At 37.4% G+C, this 17288-nt stretch overlaps 1 protein-coding gene across 1 annotated transcript; it reads right to left on the bottom strand.

Annotated features, from left to right (window-relative positions):
* Positions 1 to 3673: 3673 nt before the first annotated feature.
* Positions 3674 to 16965, bottom strand: LOC136849263 (cytochrome P450 9e2-like). Its single transcript, XM_067122550.1, has 7 exons — positions 16805 to 16965; positions 7951 to 8132; positions 7044 to 7728; positions 6666 to 6884; positions 5135 to 5195; positions 4658 to 4848; positions 3674 to 3972 (listed from the first exon to the last, which is right to left on the bottom strand). Exons 2-7 carry the CDS (start codon positions 8128 to 8130, stop codon positions 3803 to 3805), a joined length of 1506 nt encoding a protein of 501 aa, XP_066978651.1. The 5' UTR covers positions 8131 to 8132; positions 16805 to 16965; the 3' UTR covers positions 3674 to 3802.
* Positions 16966 to 17288: the final 323 nt, after the last annotated feature.

Raw genomic sequence — 17288 nt, 5'->3', positions numbered from 1 at the left:
CCCTAAATAAGACTGGACTAGTTTTGTCTAGTGACATAAAGATGTTGATTTTCAAATTAAATGTTTAAGTCCAAAGAGAGCCAAGCCTTCTGGAATGCAAGATAAAGAAAAACATGTTTTTCAGCAACTTTGGCCGGTAAATGAAACAGTAATGGTGGAGTCTTATTAGCACTGGTAAACACCTGAACTTATTAGCATCCACAAGCATTAATGTCACACATAAACTGTTTAAAGCCTCATCACCTAATTCCTCCAGAGAATTCCTACTTACGTTTATTGGGTCTCCTGAGGATTACCATAATGATAATAATACCAAGGACTATGGTAACAGTGGTAGTGGACGTAGTTATAATAATACCAATAACAAAAACATAATAATTATAATGTCAGTAGACTGATTAGCTTAGTTTTATTGTCCTATATATGAAAGAGCAAAAACATTTATGAGAAAATGAAAGGATAATGTAGCTAGGAAATTAGTGGTATAATTGTCATTATAGGGTGTAAAATGAAGAAAAGTTTTTCAATTATGGGATTTACTAAAAAGATAGCGAGATATGCTGTTTGCCCGCCAACTTTGAGCGGTCCATGCTCTCTGGGTGGTCTTTGAGAGCCTTGGCCTAGTGGGCATGTGCCTGGTCCTCAGGCGGTCCGTGCTCTCTGTGTGGTCTCGGAGAGCCTTAGCCTTGTGGGCATGTGCCAGGGCCCGTGAACGTCCAGCGGCTCCCAACCACTGTTCGCCCACCAGCCTTGGGCGGTCTGTGCTCTCCTGGTGGTCTTTGAGAGCCTTGGCCTAGTTGGCATGTGCATGGTCCTCGGGCAGTCCATGCTCTCTGTGTGGTCTCAGAGAGCCTTGTCCTAGTGGGCATGTGCCATGGCCAGCAAATGTCCAGCTGCCCCCCAACTGCTGTTCTCCTGCCAACCTTGGGCAGTCCGTACTCTCCGGGTGGTCTTTGAGAGCCTTGGCCTAGTGGGCATGTGCCTGGTCCTCAGGTGGTCTGTGCTCTCCGTGTGGTCTCGGAGAGCCTTAGTCTTGTGGGCATGTGCCAGTGCAGGCGAACGTCCAGCAGCCCCCCAACTGCCGTTCGCCCGTCAACCTTGGGCAGTCTGTGCTCTCCGGGTGGTCATGTGCCTGGTCCTCAGGTGGTCTGTGCTCTCCAGGTGGTCTCGGAGAGCCTTGTCCTAGTGGGCATGTGCCATGGCCAGCGAATGTCCAGTGGCCTCCCAACCGCTGTTCGCCCGCCAACCTTGGGCGGTCCGTACTCTCCGGGTGGTCTCAGAGTTTTGGCCTAGTGGGTATGCGCCAGGCCCAGCGAACGTCCAGCGGCCCCCCAGCCACTGTTCACCTGCCAACCTTGGGCAGTCCATGCTGGCGGTCCATGCTCTCCGGGTGGTATCGGAGAGCCTTGGCCTATTGGGCAGGTGCCTGGATTTTGGGCAGTCTGTGCTCTCCGGGTGGTCTTGGAGAGCCTTAGCCTAGTGGGTATGTTCCAGGGCCAGCAAACATCCAGCGGCCCCCTAACTGCTGTTCGTCTGCCAGCCTCTGGCTGTCCATGGTCTCTGGGTGGTCTCGGAGAGTCTTGGCCTAGTGGGCATGTGCTAGGATCAGTAGGTGGGGCTAATTACGTCACCGGAAATCTAAGATTGCCGGCTCGATTTGCATAGCTAAGCTTCACTGGTGAGGTTGTTTAACGATTTCGATGTGATTAACTTTGCCAGTGCTGCGCCAATGTTTGGCTACGTTAATCACGACCCCTTTGCTTCGATCGTCATTCCTTCAACGATTTCAATGATTATACTCGCCCTGTTTATATAACATATCCTGTTTTGCTTTTCCCTCTCTCTCTCTCTTTGTTCGTTTCTTCTAAATCTCTCTCTCCCTCTCTCTCTAACTATCAATGTCTAACAATGGAAGGTTGCTGTCTCTCTCTCTTTCGTTATTTTAATTAATACTTAGATTATTCAGAATTCCTAGTTATCACTACACTTGCATTTACCAATACATAACCCAGTTTATCAAGAAATGGACTGCACAGGATTGTGCTTGGAAGGGATAACATTATTATTACTGTAGTCGACAAAAGACGAGTGCAATTTTATTACACCCGATCGCCATCTCCTTTTATCGAAAGCAGAGAGAGAGAGAGAGAGAGAGAGAGAGAGAGAGAGAACAAAAAGCCATTGTAAAAACTTGTCGACCCAATCACCGAGATTGATTAGGGTATGAATCGGAAGAAAGAAAAAGCATCAATGGGGGCAGTGACAGAAGGCATTGGGCCATTCGTAATATTTGCCGAAAGGGTCCTAGGACCTGAAGGAACATGGCCCCCTCCCCCTCCCTCCTCCTTCCCCCCTTCCGAATTTTATGCCTTCATAAAGACACATTAATAAATTCCTCCCAAATAATCTTTGTCTGTCTGTTTTTTGTTCGACAGACACGAGAGAGAGAGAGAGAGAGAGAGAGAGAGAGGAGGAGGACAGCATAGTCTTGAGAGAAAGGGAGAGAGAGAGAGAATAAAGTCTTTTTACAGATAGAACGAGAAAAGAATTTCTATAAGTGGTGCTCGCCGTAAAAAAATTCACTTTATTTTTTCCCTTCTTGCTTTATTTTCAAGTCACTTTTTTTTGCTAACGAAAAACGTTTATTGATCCATTACCATCTTGCGTAGGAGAGAAATTTTCTTTATTTTGCTGAAGATGTCGATCACACAAATCACTTCTGTTGAAAAGATTGATCTACTGTTGAGACGTTAAAATTCTCTCTATATTTTACCTATGATGGAGACTTGGCTTGATTCTCGAAACAATTATTTTGTTGTCTCCTTGACTTAGAGCCCTCGCTATCACTATTTATTTGTCTATTTATATATTTAATTTTCTTTATTAATGTTTATATAAAAAAAAGCCCTTCCCAACACTTGGATGTTCATTTATTGAGCTTTTGAAGTCATATGCAGTTTTATGCCAGTACAAGGTCATGCATTTGGCGAAAAAAAATCCACCAACTTTCAGGGAAGAAGTTCAGAGTATATATATCATGCAAATTTTGTGAAACTGATATTGATGGTGTTAGTTGTATTCCTGCACAGGAATACTTAGGAAAAGCACGTATATACAGTATTGTGCAAGACTTATCTGGATAGTTGCGGAAAGCTTATTTGATCAATTCTGCTCAAAAGTGAGACTTTAAAAGCCAGTGTAGATTGCTTGGGTTATACCATTGGTTGGGAAAAGGGAGAATCTGTTACAGGCATTTGAATGCTTTTGTAAGGTTCTGTCTCCTGTAAACAATGAATAATTAGGAATTATCATCTTTCACAGATAATGTTCTTCAGTTTATTCTGATTTAGTCCATCCGCGGGTGAATACTTGGAAGAAATAGCCAGGATTCAAATATTGATCAGTTTAAATCGCATGTAGGTGCTTTTTTTTTCATTTATCCAAGCATGCTTTCAAAGGTTTGGTAATCCAATATGCCATCTTTCTAAGACTCTGCATAACCACCAACAAAACTACAATACTATTGAGAAGAAACGCTTTATGGCGTTGTCAACATGAAAAACTGAAAACTACGTAAAAAAGGAGAAATTGTAACTACAGTTTGTCACAGAATCTTGTACCAAACACTAGAAGATTAGGTATGGATAGCCTTTTTCAAAATGAAACAAAGGAAAGCTGTGATCACAAGAAAAACGTTTATATTTGGTCAGTTTGCAAAACTAATTTACATTACATAAATAAAAAGCAATGCATACACACACACAGATATATGGTCCCACCATTGTCTCAGTTCAGTTGACTTTTACTCTTCATTTAAAGGTTCAAGAAGAAGGAAAAGTTCTTTCTCAGGTTTCAGGAGACCAGCTCCAGTTGACAAAACGACTTCTTCTTTGCCAGGAGGCAACTTCAAGTCCGCTGCCAGTACCAACTTGGCTATGCCCACTTTTGCTTCCATCTGGGCAAAACGCATTGCTGAAATATATGAAATGGGTGAAAGTGGATGCTCTCCTCTTGTCCTGTCTCTCAAGTGTTGTTTTCGGTGGGAACATTAAGTGGAAATCAATAAAGACTGAATAGATCTATTAAAAATTGTCTTGTTGATTACATTCGTTTGAGGAATCGTAAATGTAGTTAGCTCTTAAAACCCATTGGCACAAAATGAAGAAATTTTGTATTATCAGACACAGAAAACCACAGACCTTCACTTTATATAGTACACATTCTGTGGGATTTTGAACTAAGAGTCTCACGACTTTGAAATTCGTTAACAGAAATATTTATTAAGTCTAATGGATGTCAATGTGTTGCATAAATCAGAAATAGTAGGGATTATCAATGAAAATAAATATTTATTTTAGAGAATGTAATATGTGTGAAATTGTCATCCTAACGTAAAAGAAATCTTCATTAAACTGAGTTTTCTTGCGTCGTTTTGTTGTCTAAGTATCTTATACAAAAGATGAAGCATTAAAGTTTAGAAGTATATTCGACTATTGACGCTTGTCTAAAAAGAAATGTGCGTGGGTTTGCTTTTAAGAAGAAAATCATACTCTTAAGGGAACGAAGCCTTACACACCAGCTAATAGTTCTTCCTCTTTTACATAAGGTCTATATTATCTGGTCAATCACTGAAAAAGAAAACAATCGGCATACTTACCAATACAATTCCTTGGTCCCAGTCCAAAAGGTATGTGTGTGTAATTTGTCAAGTTTTTCTTGTTTTCTGGTAGGAAACGTTCTGGTCTGAAAGCCTCTGGTTCTGGCCAGAATTTCTCGTCGTGATGAATAGGCCAGATTGGCACTTGAATGTGCTGACCTTTGCCCACTGTAACATTAGTTCCTGGAATGCTATGTATAGAAAAAATATTATGCAAATGAAATATGCTACATTACTTTGCACTTTTTCCACACAGATGTCTATAATCAGATGGTAAGTAATTCTCTGCAAGTATTATGATAAATAAGGAAAATTGTAGTCATAATTTTCTCAAAGATAACTTATGCCTGAACTACAAAAAAGAGCTGCTTTTAGTAACGGGACCCTAGACAAATTACACCGGTATAAGATTTAATATACAGTTATTTGCGAAAAAGGTTTCAAGTAATATTAAAAGAATACGCGAGTTCAACTTACATATATTCCTTGGTGCATTGTCTTTCTAGAATTGCAGCAGGTGGGTAGATTCTCAGAGTTTCTGTAAGAGCATCAGATTGGTTTCTTAATGTTGTATTTCATTATTGTCATCTTATATATGTTTGCTTTCTCAGCTCAGATGAAGATGATATGACGTAGATAATTTTATAGCGTAGCAGTAGTTAAAGAAACAGTCACAGAACCATTCAGTGCTCTGAAAGAAACAGTCACTGAACCATTCAACGCTCTGACAACAACTTCATAAGCGTAATGGGGGTCTTCTGTAGCTTTATGGAACCGCTGCTGAAAGAGAATCTAAACAAATTTACCAGGGCCAACTTTTGAGAGAAAGATTAAATAGAAAAGCAGTAAGGATTGGGGCACTGAGTAAGATGAACTGCCACTTATTCAACCCATATATTTTGTAAAATCCATTCAAATTTTAATAATACTCTTTCTAACATTTACCTGCCGTGATAATGTAATGTTTTCATACGTGTGTTGAAAAGAATAACTTGCAATTGCTCAGTGAGATACTGGATATGAACTCTACTGGACAAGTCTGTAGTAACCTGAACACCATGAATGTTAAGTAAAAATTTGTTCTGTCACGTTAATAGTATAAAAGTCAAGGGAATAATTACTTTTTGTATAATTTTGCAAATGGTAGACTTGTGACAAGAAGGTCTATAGTTAAATAAATAACAAATTTCATATAGGTTGTTGAACATGGCAAAGGATGGCAGTAGATAGTAATTGTTGTAATGGGAGAGTTGCCAAGTTTTAGGAAAAGAATCACTAGACAGCTGGTTAGCAGTGACTGGAAGCAAATATGGGAGGATTGAGGCTAAGTGTGAAGGGAAAGAGGGAAAGAGGCAGGTTACCATAATATATAAGACAGGGGTGGAACTCATACCATTTCCAGTTGAATTCAGTTTTAAGTTCCCTAGATGCTAAGTACTAAGGTCTATATTTGCATCAGGTCTTATCATATTTTACTAATTCAGAAAAATTATGAGGAAAGGAGGATAAATATGTAGAGGCAGAATAGTAGATATAAGACTGAGCCGACAATTTAGAGTGCATGAAGGCAGACTAAGAGGTTCATGACTGGGTACAGTCATTAGATACGGGTCCTCCATCTTACAAGTGATAGATTCCTAATGGTGCATTGGTGCCCTGTGAATTGCAAATATAAAGAACTTGCACAAACGTACACCACTGATATAAATGCCAATATGGTATAAAACCACAGCAGCATTGTAGTGTCTGATGTCAACAAGACTTGAAATTAACGTCTGTAATTAGAAAATAGATTGACTAACTGATTTCAGATAAACTACATGGTCTTACAACAACGACAGGCCATTGACACCAAAAACTTAGTGAATCATTGGTCTTACAACAACAACAGGCCGTTGACACCAAAAACTTAGTGACTCATTTTAATTTTAAATTAAAAAGTTAACAAACTGTGAGGAATGTTCACTTTATAAAGGCTGTAAAGTGGATGTCAAACAATGAGGCCTACCTAATATAACGCCTTCGAGGTATTTGGATTCCATAATTCCTTGGTAAGTGATTCCACCATATTGTTCAACTACGTCTTGTAGTTCTTGGCGAAGGCGGTGTTGAGCTTCCGGGTTTTTCGCCAACTGATAGGCAGCAAAAGCCAGAGTGGTTGCCGTGGTGTCATAACCAGCAATGATGAACAGAATGCTTTGTGCTATGATGGAATCATCATCAAGAACTGCAAGAGATGAAGAAAGTTATGAAAGTATATGCAGCCTACCTCAGATTATTTTATACATAGGATTATGATTTTTCTCCATTCATGTAGCACAGTACAGTCATATATCATCTAACAACAAGTAAGTGTTCAGCTAGAGTAAAAGTCTGTTCAGCCTACCTTGCTTTTTAGATGGGTCAGTTAAGCTTTCATCGGCCTGAGCTTCTAAGAGGAGGTCTAGAAAGTCTCCTCTTTTCATACCTTTCCTTCTAGAAGCTATAGTTTCTTCACAAACACTTATAAAGAAGTCTGCCTCCTTCGGGGTTGAACGCATTCCCAGAATTTTGCAGAGTTTTGGGACTATTGCAAATAGGATAAATATCACCACTCTTCTCATTCCAAAATCAAAAAATGGTTGTACCATTTTTGGGAATTCAGGGTCTTCATCTACAAACGAATTGCAATCCAAGCCAAACGCACATGAAGCAATGGTGTCCATTGTGTATCTTCCAGAATTAAATTTCATGTCTACTGAAGATTTCTTGGAAGCTTCTGCTAGACAGAATGCCACAAGGGCATCGGCTTTGTCACAAACGAGATGAAACATGTTTTTCATTTTTCCAGATGTGAATGTTGGAGACATAATGGATCGCAGCATTTTCCATTTTTCTCCATTTATATTGGACAATACGTCATTTATACGCTTATCTCTCTCACAGGGTGACTTAAATACCCTGCGGTCTGTGAAATGGTCGAAATCTTTAATGAAGATATTTTTTATCATCTCTGGATCACACACATAAAGAATGGGGGAGTAGAAAATATACGTCCCAATCAGACCGTTCTTGTTATAATCCCGATAGATCTGCCAAAATGTTTAGAAATAAATTAGTATTAAGAGTAACTGCAACACAGAATCAGTTTTTGTAGAATTTTATTAGTCATCTTATACAGTGTCAAATGGTCATTTGCTAAAACAAAGAACAGAAATAATTTTAAAATTCAGGAAACATTGCCCATCTGATGAACTAAAGTGTAAGATGTCCTCTAGAGCACCATGCAATCAAATGTTTTCCAAGATACTCACTTCATTATCATAAACCCATCTGCCTCGCTTGGTGGACATAATTTCTGTCAAGTGGCCAAAAAATGGTGTAGTGGGTGGTGATAACACCCCACGTTTGGCCCAGTAGCTGAATTTGTGCTTGTTATACAGCCAAAAAGTGGCCACTAAAATTACCAACAGCGACACCGTTACCAAAATCATTCCTGGAAAATTATAGGTAATTTAGATAAAGATTTTTTCCTTTCTTGTTTGGACTATACATGGGTCTTATGTTCCAGTAGCATCATCTGTCCAAATACTGAACAGACCCAACTTTTGCTCAACTTTGCTTGTCGGATGACCATTGCCTTATCGAACGTTTTATCCATAAAGTTGGATAGAGATGAAGTATATAGTATAAGACAGAGAAAATGACATAAAATAATTACATAGAATTATAAAGATAAAAGAATAGTACAAAGCAAAGAAAGTACAGTATGCAAAAGTTTATGCGATTAAAACTTCTAACAATATACAAAGGAAACATAAAGAAAAGGAGACAGAGTTTACAAAAATGCTCTGGCTTAATGATGACTCAGACTTTGGACTTAAGGCCATTCATCAGTTCACCTTCACCACTCCATAATTCACAACATGAGTATCAATTCATACAGCAGCAGGTGATGGAAGAGAGAGGAATATAGTGAAAGCAGAGACAAAGATGAACAGTAGCATGAACAAAATTGTGAATACAATTGCCTTTCCATCTTCTTCATGCTTGCTTTAATGGCTCAGGACTTTATCAGGTGATTGCGATATCTAAATACAAAACAATCATACAAAATACATTAAAGCGTGCAAATAATGAAACAATGGCTAGACAAATATAAATCTGTAATGTAGGAAAGTCCTTTATACACCAGTTTCATACCTTTCACCATATGCTAACTTCCTAGTCACAGGCCTTTCATTTACACATCAGTAAGGTGTTTAAAGGTATCTGATATGGGTCTTTATTAGAATTAGAAATATAAAGAACATTAAGGATATTAAGTTTATAGATACTCAAAAACGCATGATTGAGCAACAAAGTCACCATACTTCTAACCTCAAAAGGTATAGATTTGAATATTGGTCAGAACTAGACCTATTAGCAGATTCTGTAGCTTTTTAGGACGACGTAGTATCTTTGCAGATGAGTGAAAGCCTATTAATACAGTCCCTCTGCTCTCCAAAGTTGTAGAAAAACTTATTTATAAGCCATTATATAAGCATGTGGAATCTAAAGGATTGCTACTGATAGTCAATATTCTTATAGGAAGCAGTTGAGTACCTGCGATTCTCTTTTAGATTTAACATGCCACTTGTGAGTGTAGAGTAATTCAAATAGATTTTAGTGCTGCTTTCGATTTAGTAAATGGCAAGGCACTTACTTATAAGCTTCAGTATCTTGGAGTGGGTGGATATGTTTTAAGATTACTTCAAGATTTCCTTACAGGTAGGCAGCAGCGAGTTGCTGTTGATGAGATCTTCAGTGAACCAAGATCTAGTATGTCTGGAGTTCCACAGGCTTGTGTTCTTGGCCTACTATTATTTTTATTGTATACAAGTGACATGGTCGTTGGCCTGGAAAACAATATTGTTCAATTTTCTGATGATACAACACTTGTGGATGTAGTAAAGTCTTCACTTAGGAGAAATGAAGTCACCCTTGGTCTCAAACTTAAGGGTGTAGGACATTTAGCCGTGGCCATTTTGCCGTGGCCATTTAGCCACATTCCATTTTACCGTGGGTTATTTTTGCCGTAGACCAATCTCGCCGCATAAATACATATTTTGCAGAAAGTAGAACTGTGTCATGTGTTCTTTCAACTAATTTGAGAAAAGAATATATGATCCTAATTATAAGGAGGAATTAAGTAAAAAAAAATATTTGTAATTTTATTTCGTCTCAACAAGCAAATATTAGCATTTATTGTATAAAATGTATATAATTGTTATCATCAATACTTTATAAAAATTAAAAACACAAATGAACATTTTATTTCAGTACGTGATAAAAAAAATACGAAAACAGTGAAAAGAACCAAAAAGAAATTTTACTTTTATTCAAAACTATGAGCAATGCCCCTTTATAAAAATTAAAAACACAAATGAACATTTTATTTTTGTACGGATAAAACAAATACAAACATTGAAAAAAAAAAAAAAAATTTTACTTTTATTCAAAATTATGAGCAATGCCCCTTAAATACTCCACACAATCTGTCTCACTGAATCTTCTCACGATTGTTAATATTCGAGTGTCAGCATCCCTGTATTTTTTTAATTTCGGTGCATTGCTATGCCCTGCTATGAGTTGCTCGTAGTGCAAGTCCCTCCCTCTCTGAACTTTTCTTAAACAGTCTATAAATTTCCAGATTACTGGATGCTCTACTCCTAGTTCGCACTGCAACCTCCTGTGAGCAGCTTCGGCGAGATTATTTGTTCTTTCATCACAGTTTAAAACTCTGTCATGTAAATTCCACATTTCAATTGGAAAAAGTGGCTGTCGTCTACCACTTCCTCTTCGTAATCTTCTACCTACGTAGGTGTCCTCGAACCAGTCCAGGAGGGGTTGCAATTCGTCGGGAAGCACATCAGATAAATGTTCAATTGCGTCATCAATTTCACTAATAGGAATAAAAGCGAGAGCAATTATCATTTTAGCTTTCAAAGAAAAGTCCGAGTCATTATTGTACCTTCGTATGTGTCCCAAATTAGCAACATGTTTTCTCATATTTTGAGCCAGGTGAAAAAAACATCCATGAATTGCAGTGAAGGGAAAGTGCTCCCTTAAACTTTGGAAATTAGCGAGTTCGAAGTCATAGTTGACCTTTTCTGGGCGGCGTTCAGGCTGTAATTCCAGGATCATTTCAAATAATTTATCATAGGTTGTGCGTAATTTGTTTGGCAGTAAAGCGTACATGAGTGGGAGTACACCTCCACGAATTTCCCCCAAAATGACATATACTTGTGAAAATAAAGGTGGGCAAATTTTAAAAGTACCATCTACAAATAACTTTTTTGTATGACTGAGGAAATTGCAATTTCTTTTTCTTCCAAATATTAAAATTCTACATGACGCATCACAGCTATCAGCTAATAAAAACTGCTCTTCGATACTATCAGTTACATGATAAGTTTTAAAGCGGTCAGGTATTACAAGTTCTTCTAAATTGCTTGGATTTCCTGGGAAATCTGCAATTTCTTTCCGCTTCCTACGCACAATTTTCTTCAGCGCTCGGGTGTTAGGTATCTCTCCTTGACAAGCTTCAGGCAAATTTACAAGGCACTCGTTTATTACTTGAGAAGTACTCTCTGCAGTTTCAGCAGCTCGCACTTTTATCTTTGTTACAACTATATCTCTTTCAACTTTAGATGCAGAAGCTGCATGCGTGTGCTAGTTAATTTGTTTTACCACTTCACTATTTTCCACATGTATCCGGGCTTTGCAGAGCTTTCTTTTCTCACATCTCCAAAATGTTCTCATCTTATCAGCAGCGTATCCATCGAACACGTAAATATAGCCGTTGTGTGCATACTTTTCTTTCCCTCGTGTCGACAATATCGATGACTGCATCTCTATGGGCTAAGAGTTTTTTTATATTTAGGTGTTGCTCTTTGTAAAGTTAAGAAAGAACTGTACATCTAGAAAAAGAAATGTAAATAACTTCAAACTGTACTACATATGGTTGTTTCAACTAATTTGGTATTTATGTAACTTCGAAATACCAAAAACAATGTAAACTTAAAAAAGAAGTTAAAATAACTTAAAACTACTACATATGGTTGTTTCAACTAATTTGGTATTCACAATAATAATGAACAAAATTGTATTTTGTACACTTGGGTAGTTTTAAGTTATTTATATATAAATATATTTTATCTTTATCAAATTAGTTGAAATAACCCATGCAACAGTTCTACTTTTTGCAAAATATGTATTTATGCGGCGAGATTGGTCTACAGCAAAAATAGCCCACGGTAAAATGGAATGTGGCTAAATGGCCACGGCGAAATGGCCACGGCAAAATGGCCACGGCTAAATGTCCCTTCCCCCAGTCTTAACATGGAGTAGATTAGTGAATAGTACAGTATAGTTTATGGGGTATGAAGCTGAACTTCAGTAAATTCAAAACACTATTAATTGGCAGATCTCGTACAGATTTTTCATCCCATCCTTCCCTTCATGTGGATGGGACTCTGATGAATGAGTCTGCAGCTGCAACTATTTTTTATGTAACTTTTGACTCGCATCTTACTTTTGAGAAACATCTAAAGAAAGTATCAGAAAATGCCACATGGAAGATAGGTATTATATGTAAGGATTCATATATTTAGAACTGTAACTGTTTTAGGTCATGTATATATATTATTATAATGATATGTCTTATGATATGTGTGTATATTTTTTTATGTATTTTATTTCATATTTCTCATGATTTGTGAAATATAACGAGGTGATTTTGTAGTATGTATGTTTTTGTGCAATGCTTATATGTTTTCTTTTGTTTGTCATATGTTGACTGTAATAACTTTAATAGTGTTTACGGGAGATGCCAAATGTCAGATCTTACAAGGGTTGACTGGTTATGTGATAAGATAAGATGTGTCTTCCTGTAAGCTTGTTTGTTCAGGTGGACAGGAAATGGATATGCGAGAGAGATCCTAGAAGCCACTTATGTTATCAGTTAAAAGGAAGATGGGATGACAGGTTTGATAACCATGGCCAGTTCAGAGGCCTGTGTGTTTACACAAGTGTTAAGGCAGGAAACTGCCAATCATTGAGATAAGAGGCAGGCCTGTGTAGTTCTCTGAGCCAGAGAATTTTCCCTATTTTTTTCCCTCTTCAGGGGAAGAATCTGTTTTTTCCTTTCTTGCCCAGGGAAGAAACTCATTTTATGCCTGTTTTCTCTAGGGTGACCACATTCTACAAATGCCTAACTGGCGACCCAGGTTTAACCTCATAGGAGATATTGGTAGAATAAAGTCAGTTCAGATAGAGATTTGGTAAAGATAGGGTGGTCTCTCTCTCTCTCTCTCTCTCTCTCTCTCTCTCTCTCTCTCTCTCTCTCTCTCTCTCTCTCTCTCTCTCTCTCTCATTCCCTCATCATGTAGAAAAGTATAAGATTGTGGTCACTCAACCAAACATATAAGTTTTGTAAACTGTTAATAATACTTTAATGCTCCTTTGGTAGAATCTGATATAAGAGAGAGTATATTGTAACAGGCCTGAGGTAAAAGTGTTTTTACTGAGGAAAAGGGAGTTGTGTAATGGTGTGCAGAGACTTTTATAAGGTAAAGTGGTATTTACTTATTTTTTACCATGGTAAAAAGGTAGATGTAATCTTTTAAAAAGGTGGATATAATCTTTTAAAAAGGTAGATATAATCTTTAAACAGATTTTGCCTTAGTGAAATTATTGTTGATAAATTTTTGTGCATTTTTACATGTTCTTCTCTTTACATTTCTTTTATGCGTTCTTGTGTTTGCAATTTCACGGTGTTACCCAAAATTTTGTGTTGGTGATTTAACGTTGGTTTGGTCAGCACTTTATATGTGTTGATACTTTAACATTGTATACTTGTGTTGATTTTATTTCTTAAGATTTCTTTTTCAAATTTGGAGTATATCTTAATAGTTTGAATTTTGCTTAGTTAACTTAATTTCTTGATAAATTAACGTTTTGTGAATTAATCTTGTTTAAGAATTAATTAAATCTTACGTTGTTTCAAGTAATAGTAAATATTTTTGAGATTGTGAACTCTAATTATAACTTTTGAACTTCGAAATAAATGTTTGTATTTAAAGTTTTAAAAGCACAGTGTTTCATTTTTGACCCACCCAGTGAATGTGGTTATTTGTGTATGCACAAGGTAAGTGATAAACATGTTCTGTTCTCCATGTTTTTGAAGTGAATTAGGACCAGAGAAACAATTATAGTTGTTTGATGGAGTGATGCCCTTTCCCCTCTAGTTAGTATATTTATTGCTTAACAGTTATTACCTCACTCATAACTTTATAAACTTAGATTGATTTTTTCAAGTGATAAGCAAGTTTTAAGGGATCACTGTTACCTTTAGAGTGTTCAGTCATAATATTATTGTTATGAGGTTTCAGGTATCTGGTTGAAGTGAGGTAAATTTTTGGATTTAATAGTTGTGTAATAACCAGGTACTTGATCACTTCATGACAATATATATATATTATATTTTTACATATTTATTAAATTCGTCACTTCAGTCCATAAGCTAGGAAATCAAATTTAATCGCAGCTGGAGGAGACTCCATCAAGGGGGATGAACTCATGTAGGCCTACCCCCATATTACCTGATTTGGGGGAATCCATACCAACCTCTTAGCCCCAGCATCATACGATGTTTTTGGGGGGTAGAACGCCGTTAGGGACAAAAAGACCAGTCAGTGTTGTAAGTGGGGTGCTATGCTGATCTGTAAGAGACTTAGCTATAAGATCCATTTCTGTTCGAACTTTGGCTGGCTGTTGATTGCTGTTTCAGATCGACCAATGTCCTGTGCCTGACCCAAAAAATTGAAGGAGATGCCTCGCACCCTGCCTGCTCACATGCACTCTGTCACAGAACACAAACGCATCAAGTCTGTGCAGTCCTCCTCCCTCTTCATGCTGGCACAGGTCTCGAGACTCCTGCGGCTGAAATTCATCTTTTGCAAACGAGCTCCATGCACAGATGAAATAAGGTACGTCTGGAATTTGCAGGCTACTGCCAGTATCTTTCTCTTCTCGTGAACTTCTCTCCATTTTCAGTATTTCCAACTTTTCATTCTCCTAAACAAAGCCCCTTTGTTTAGTCAGCTCTAGCAAGCCCATTGGCCCCTCATGACTTGTCCCAAATTAAATTAGTTCAGTGATAATAATTAGAGCAATCCCACCATAGTGTTACCATGTTCTAATCAAATCTAATTGATGAATTCCTCCATCATGCATAAGTAATTTCATGTGAGAGAAAGTCATCGGATTTGAATGCTAACCTGGAATTCTCTTCCAGAATCCTGTTATCTAGCTCTTTGAGTGGCCTGCTCCTGCCTTGTGAACCAAAATAGCCCTAGACGCTGCCATCCTGCCACGTGCAAGAGTCTTCTGATCACGCAGTCCAGGGGCACCAGACACAGTTCCCCCCTTTGTTATCCAGTTGCGTTAACCACCAAAAAATTGTTTAACCAGTCCGCAGTAAAGATATTAGACTGTTGAACTATTTCAGTTCTGTAGCCTATTCAGATTCAGTGATTTGCTAAGCATTGTCTAGCTTTTATTGCACATTGTATGTGCTTGCGTGCTGCTCAGTCAGCCCTTTCATATTAATTTCTTGATTGTTCCATTTGTAAATAAATTCAATGTAAAGCATTTGCTGGTTATAATTTACCAAGGCGACCTCCACTTCTCTGTTTATTTAGAAGTGATATTAAGGTAAGTCAATTTATTCATTACATTTATCACTTATATTCTGAGTGCTGTGTGTTGGCCATTAAGGCAGTTCATAAAAAATCCATTTACATTCTTCAACCAGCCTCAGAATGTAACAATATATATACAGTATATATATATATATAATATATATATATATATATATATATATATATATATATATATATATATATATATATATATATATATATATATATATATATATATATATATTCGAATGGCAACATAAAATTTAGGCAAAAGGCCAAGCACTTGGATTTATGAGGTCATTCAGAGTTGAAAATAATGTAAAAACAATTGTTATCAGCAGGTGAAAAGTAAGATGGAAAAGAATATAAACAGGGGTATAGAAAAAGGAATAAAAGGGGTTGCAGCTAGGGGTGAAGGGACGCTGCAAAGAACCTAAAGTAGCACCGTGTGAGGTGCATTGACAGGTGGCACTCCACTGTGGGAATATATATATATATATATATATATATATATATATATATATATATATATATATATATATATATATGTATGTATATCAGGAATCACTAAGATAGGTCGGCCAGAGAAGGGATTAATGATGAGTCGACCGCGTAAAGTGAGCCATGGCCCATGATTTACAGGTTGCAAACGATGGATCGTTAAATATTTAGTATTATTGTAATTATATATACATTACATCAGGACAATTCTTTTCAATTATTGAACGCCTGATGTATTCTGAGTAATCTTCTTTACAGTATACGTCAAGATATTGTTTAAAACAATAGAAATGCAGATATCTTAACCTTCTCTATCGATAGAAAAATTAACTTGCAGTTGTGACATACGAGGCTGTATTTTTTAACGAAATAACTGGCACTGATAAATTATTAGGTTACTGTTAGACTGCCACCAAAAGAAAATAATACAAAAGTGACAAATAATGCAAAGACGAAGGATGGTCAAATGTTCTGTTGTATCGATGAGCCAGTAGTGGGTCCTCCCTGCGGTGAGCCCGTGTGACGTCATTGTCTGGCCGACCTGTCATTGTGGGTCCTGATATATATATATATATATATATATATATATATATATATATATATATATATATATATATATATATATATATATATATATATACATACTGTATGTATAAGGGTAATGGTTGTTGTTTTTTCAGGAAGCAGTGCGTGTTTACTGAAATGTAATGGATTTGCTCACTTCTGCAAACTGCATGAAGCGGTGTTCATCCAACGTGAATTTGACTATGCTTACGATTGACGGGGAGGGGAGGGTGTTGATGCTATTTATATGTATAACGGAAAACAATTATCAGTTTTTTTTCACCTCTGAAACATCTTTATTGCATCATTCAGAAAACCAGACAACAGTACACATTGAAACAACAGAGAAAAGACCTACTTGCACGTCGATATATGCAGTGAACAATAACGATATTTCGCGTCTTATTTAACCGAGCTCCCGGGTGAAACTAATTCAAGAATTGCTTGGTCGCCATCACAAGGCTAGAGGAACCTTTGTCCGAAGGCAGTTGCCACATTTGCTTGTAAGAGAAGCAGTGTGTTTGTTTCATATCGCTGTAGAATCCCGCTAATCTTATCGACAGTGGCGCAATGATCTATTATGACACAGTTGAACTTTAGCTGTTGTTTTGCCTTGTATTTCTAGATACAGTGCATTATTATTGAGGGGGAGAGAGAGAGAGAGAGAGAGAGAGAATGTGTGTGTTTACCCGGGCCAGATTATTGGGGCGTTGTACGCCCACGGTGCCGCAGTGCTTGTGAAAGGCAAGAAATGGAGTGTTATCTGTTTGCTTATGATACAATGCTCGTTGTGAATTATGTAGTCCAAACGCAAGGAAGCTTTGCATGATCTGTAAATTCCA

Source organism: Macrobrachium rosenbergii, chromosome 20 (genome assembly GCF_040412425.1).
Source record: "Macrobrachium rosenbergii isolate ZJJX-2024 chromosome 20, ASM4041242v1, whole genome shotgun sequence".
Lineage (NCBI taxonomy): Eukaryota > Metazoa > Arthropoda > Malacostraca > Decapoda > Palaemonidae > Macrobrachium > Macrobrachium rosenbergii.
Note: the sequence above shows the minus strand (reverse complement) of the source record. Positions and strands in the feature narration are given on the sequence as shown.

Excerpts from the sequence above, each read along its gene's own strand:
- LOC136849263 (XM_067122550.1), bottom strand. The coding sequence starts at position 8,130 with ATGATTTTGGTAACGGTGTCGCTGTTGGTAATTTTAGTGGCCACTTTT. Across the intron at positions 4,849-5,134 it reads CAATGCACCAAGGAATATAT|CATTCCAGGAACTAATGTTA; the intron begins GTAAGTTGAACT and ends TTCTATACATAG. Across the intron at positions 3,973-4,657 it reads GGGACCAAGGAATTGTATTG|CAATGCGTTTTGCCCAGATG; the intron begins GTAAGTATGCCG and ends CATATATTTCAG.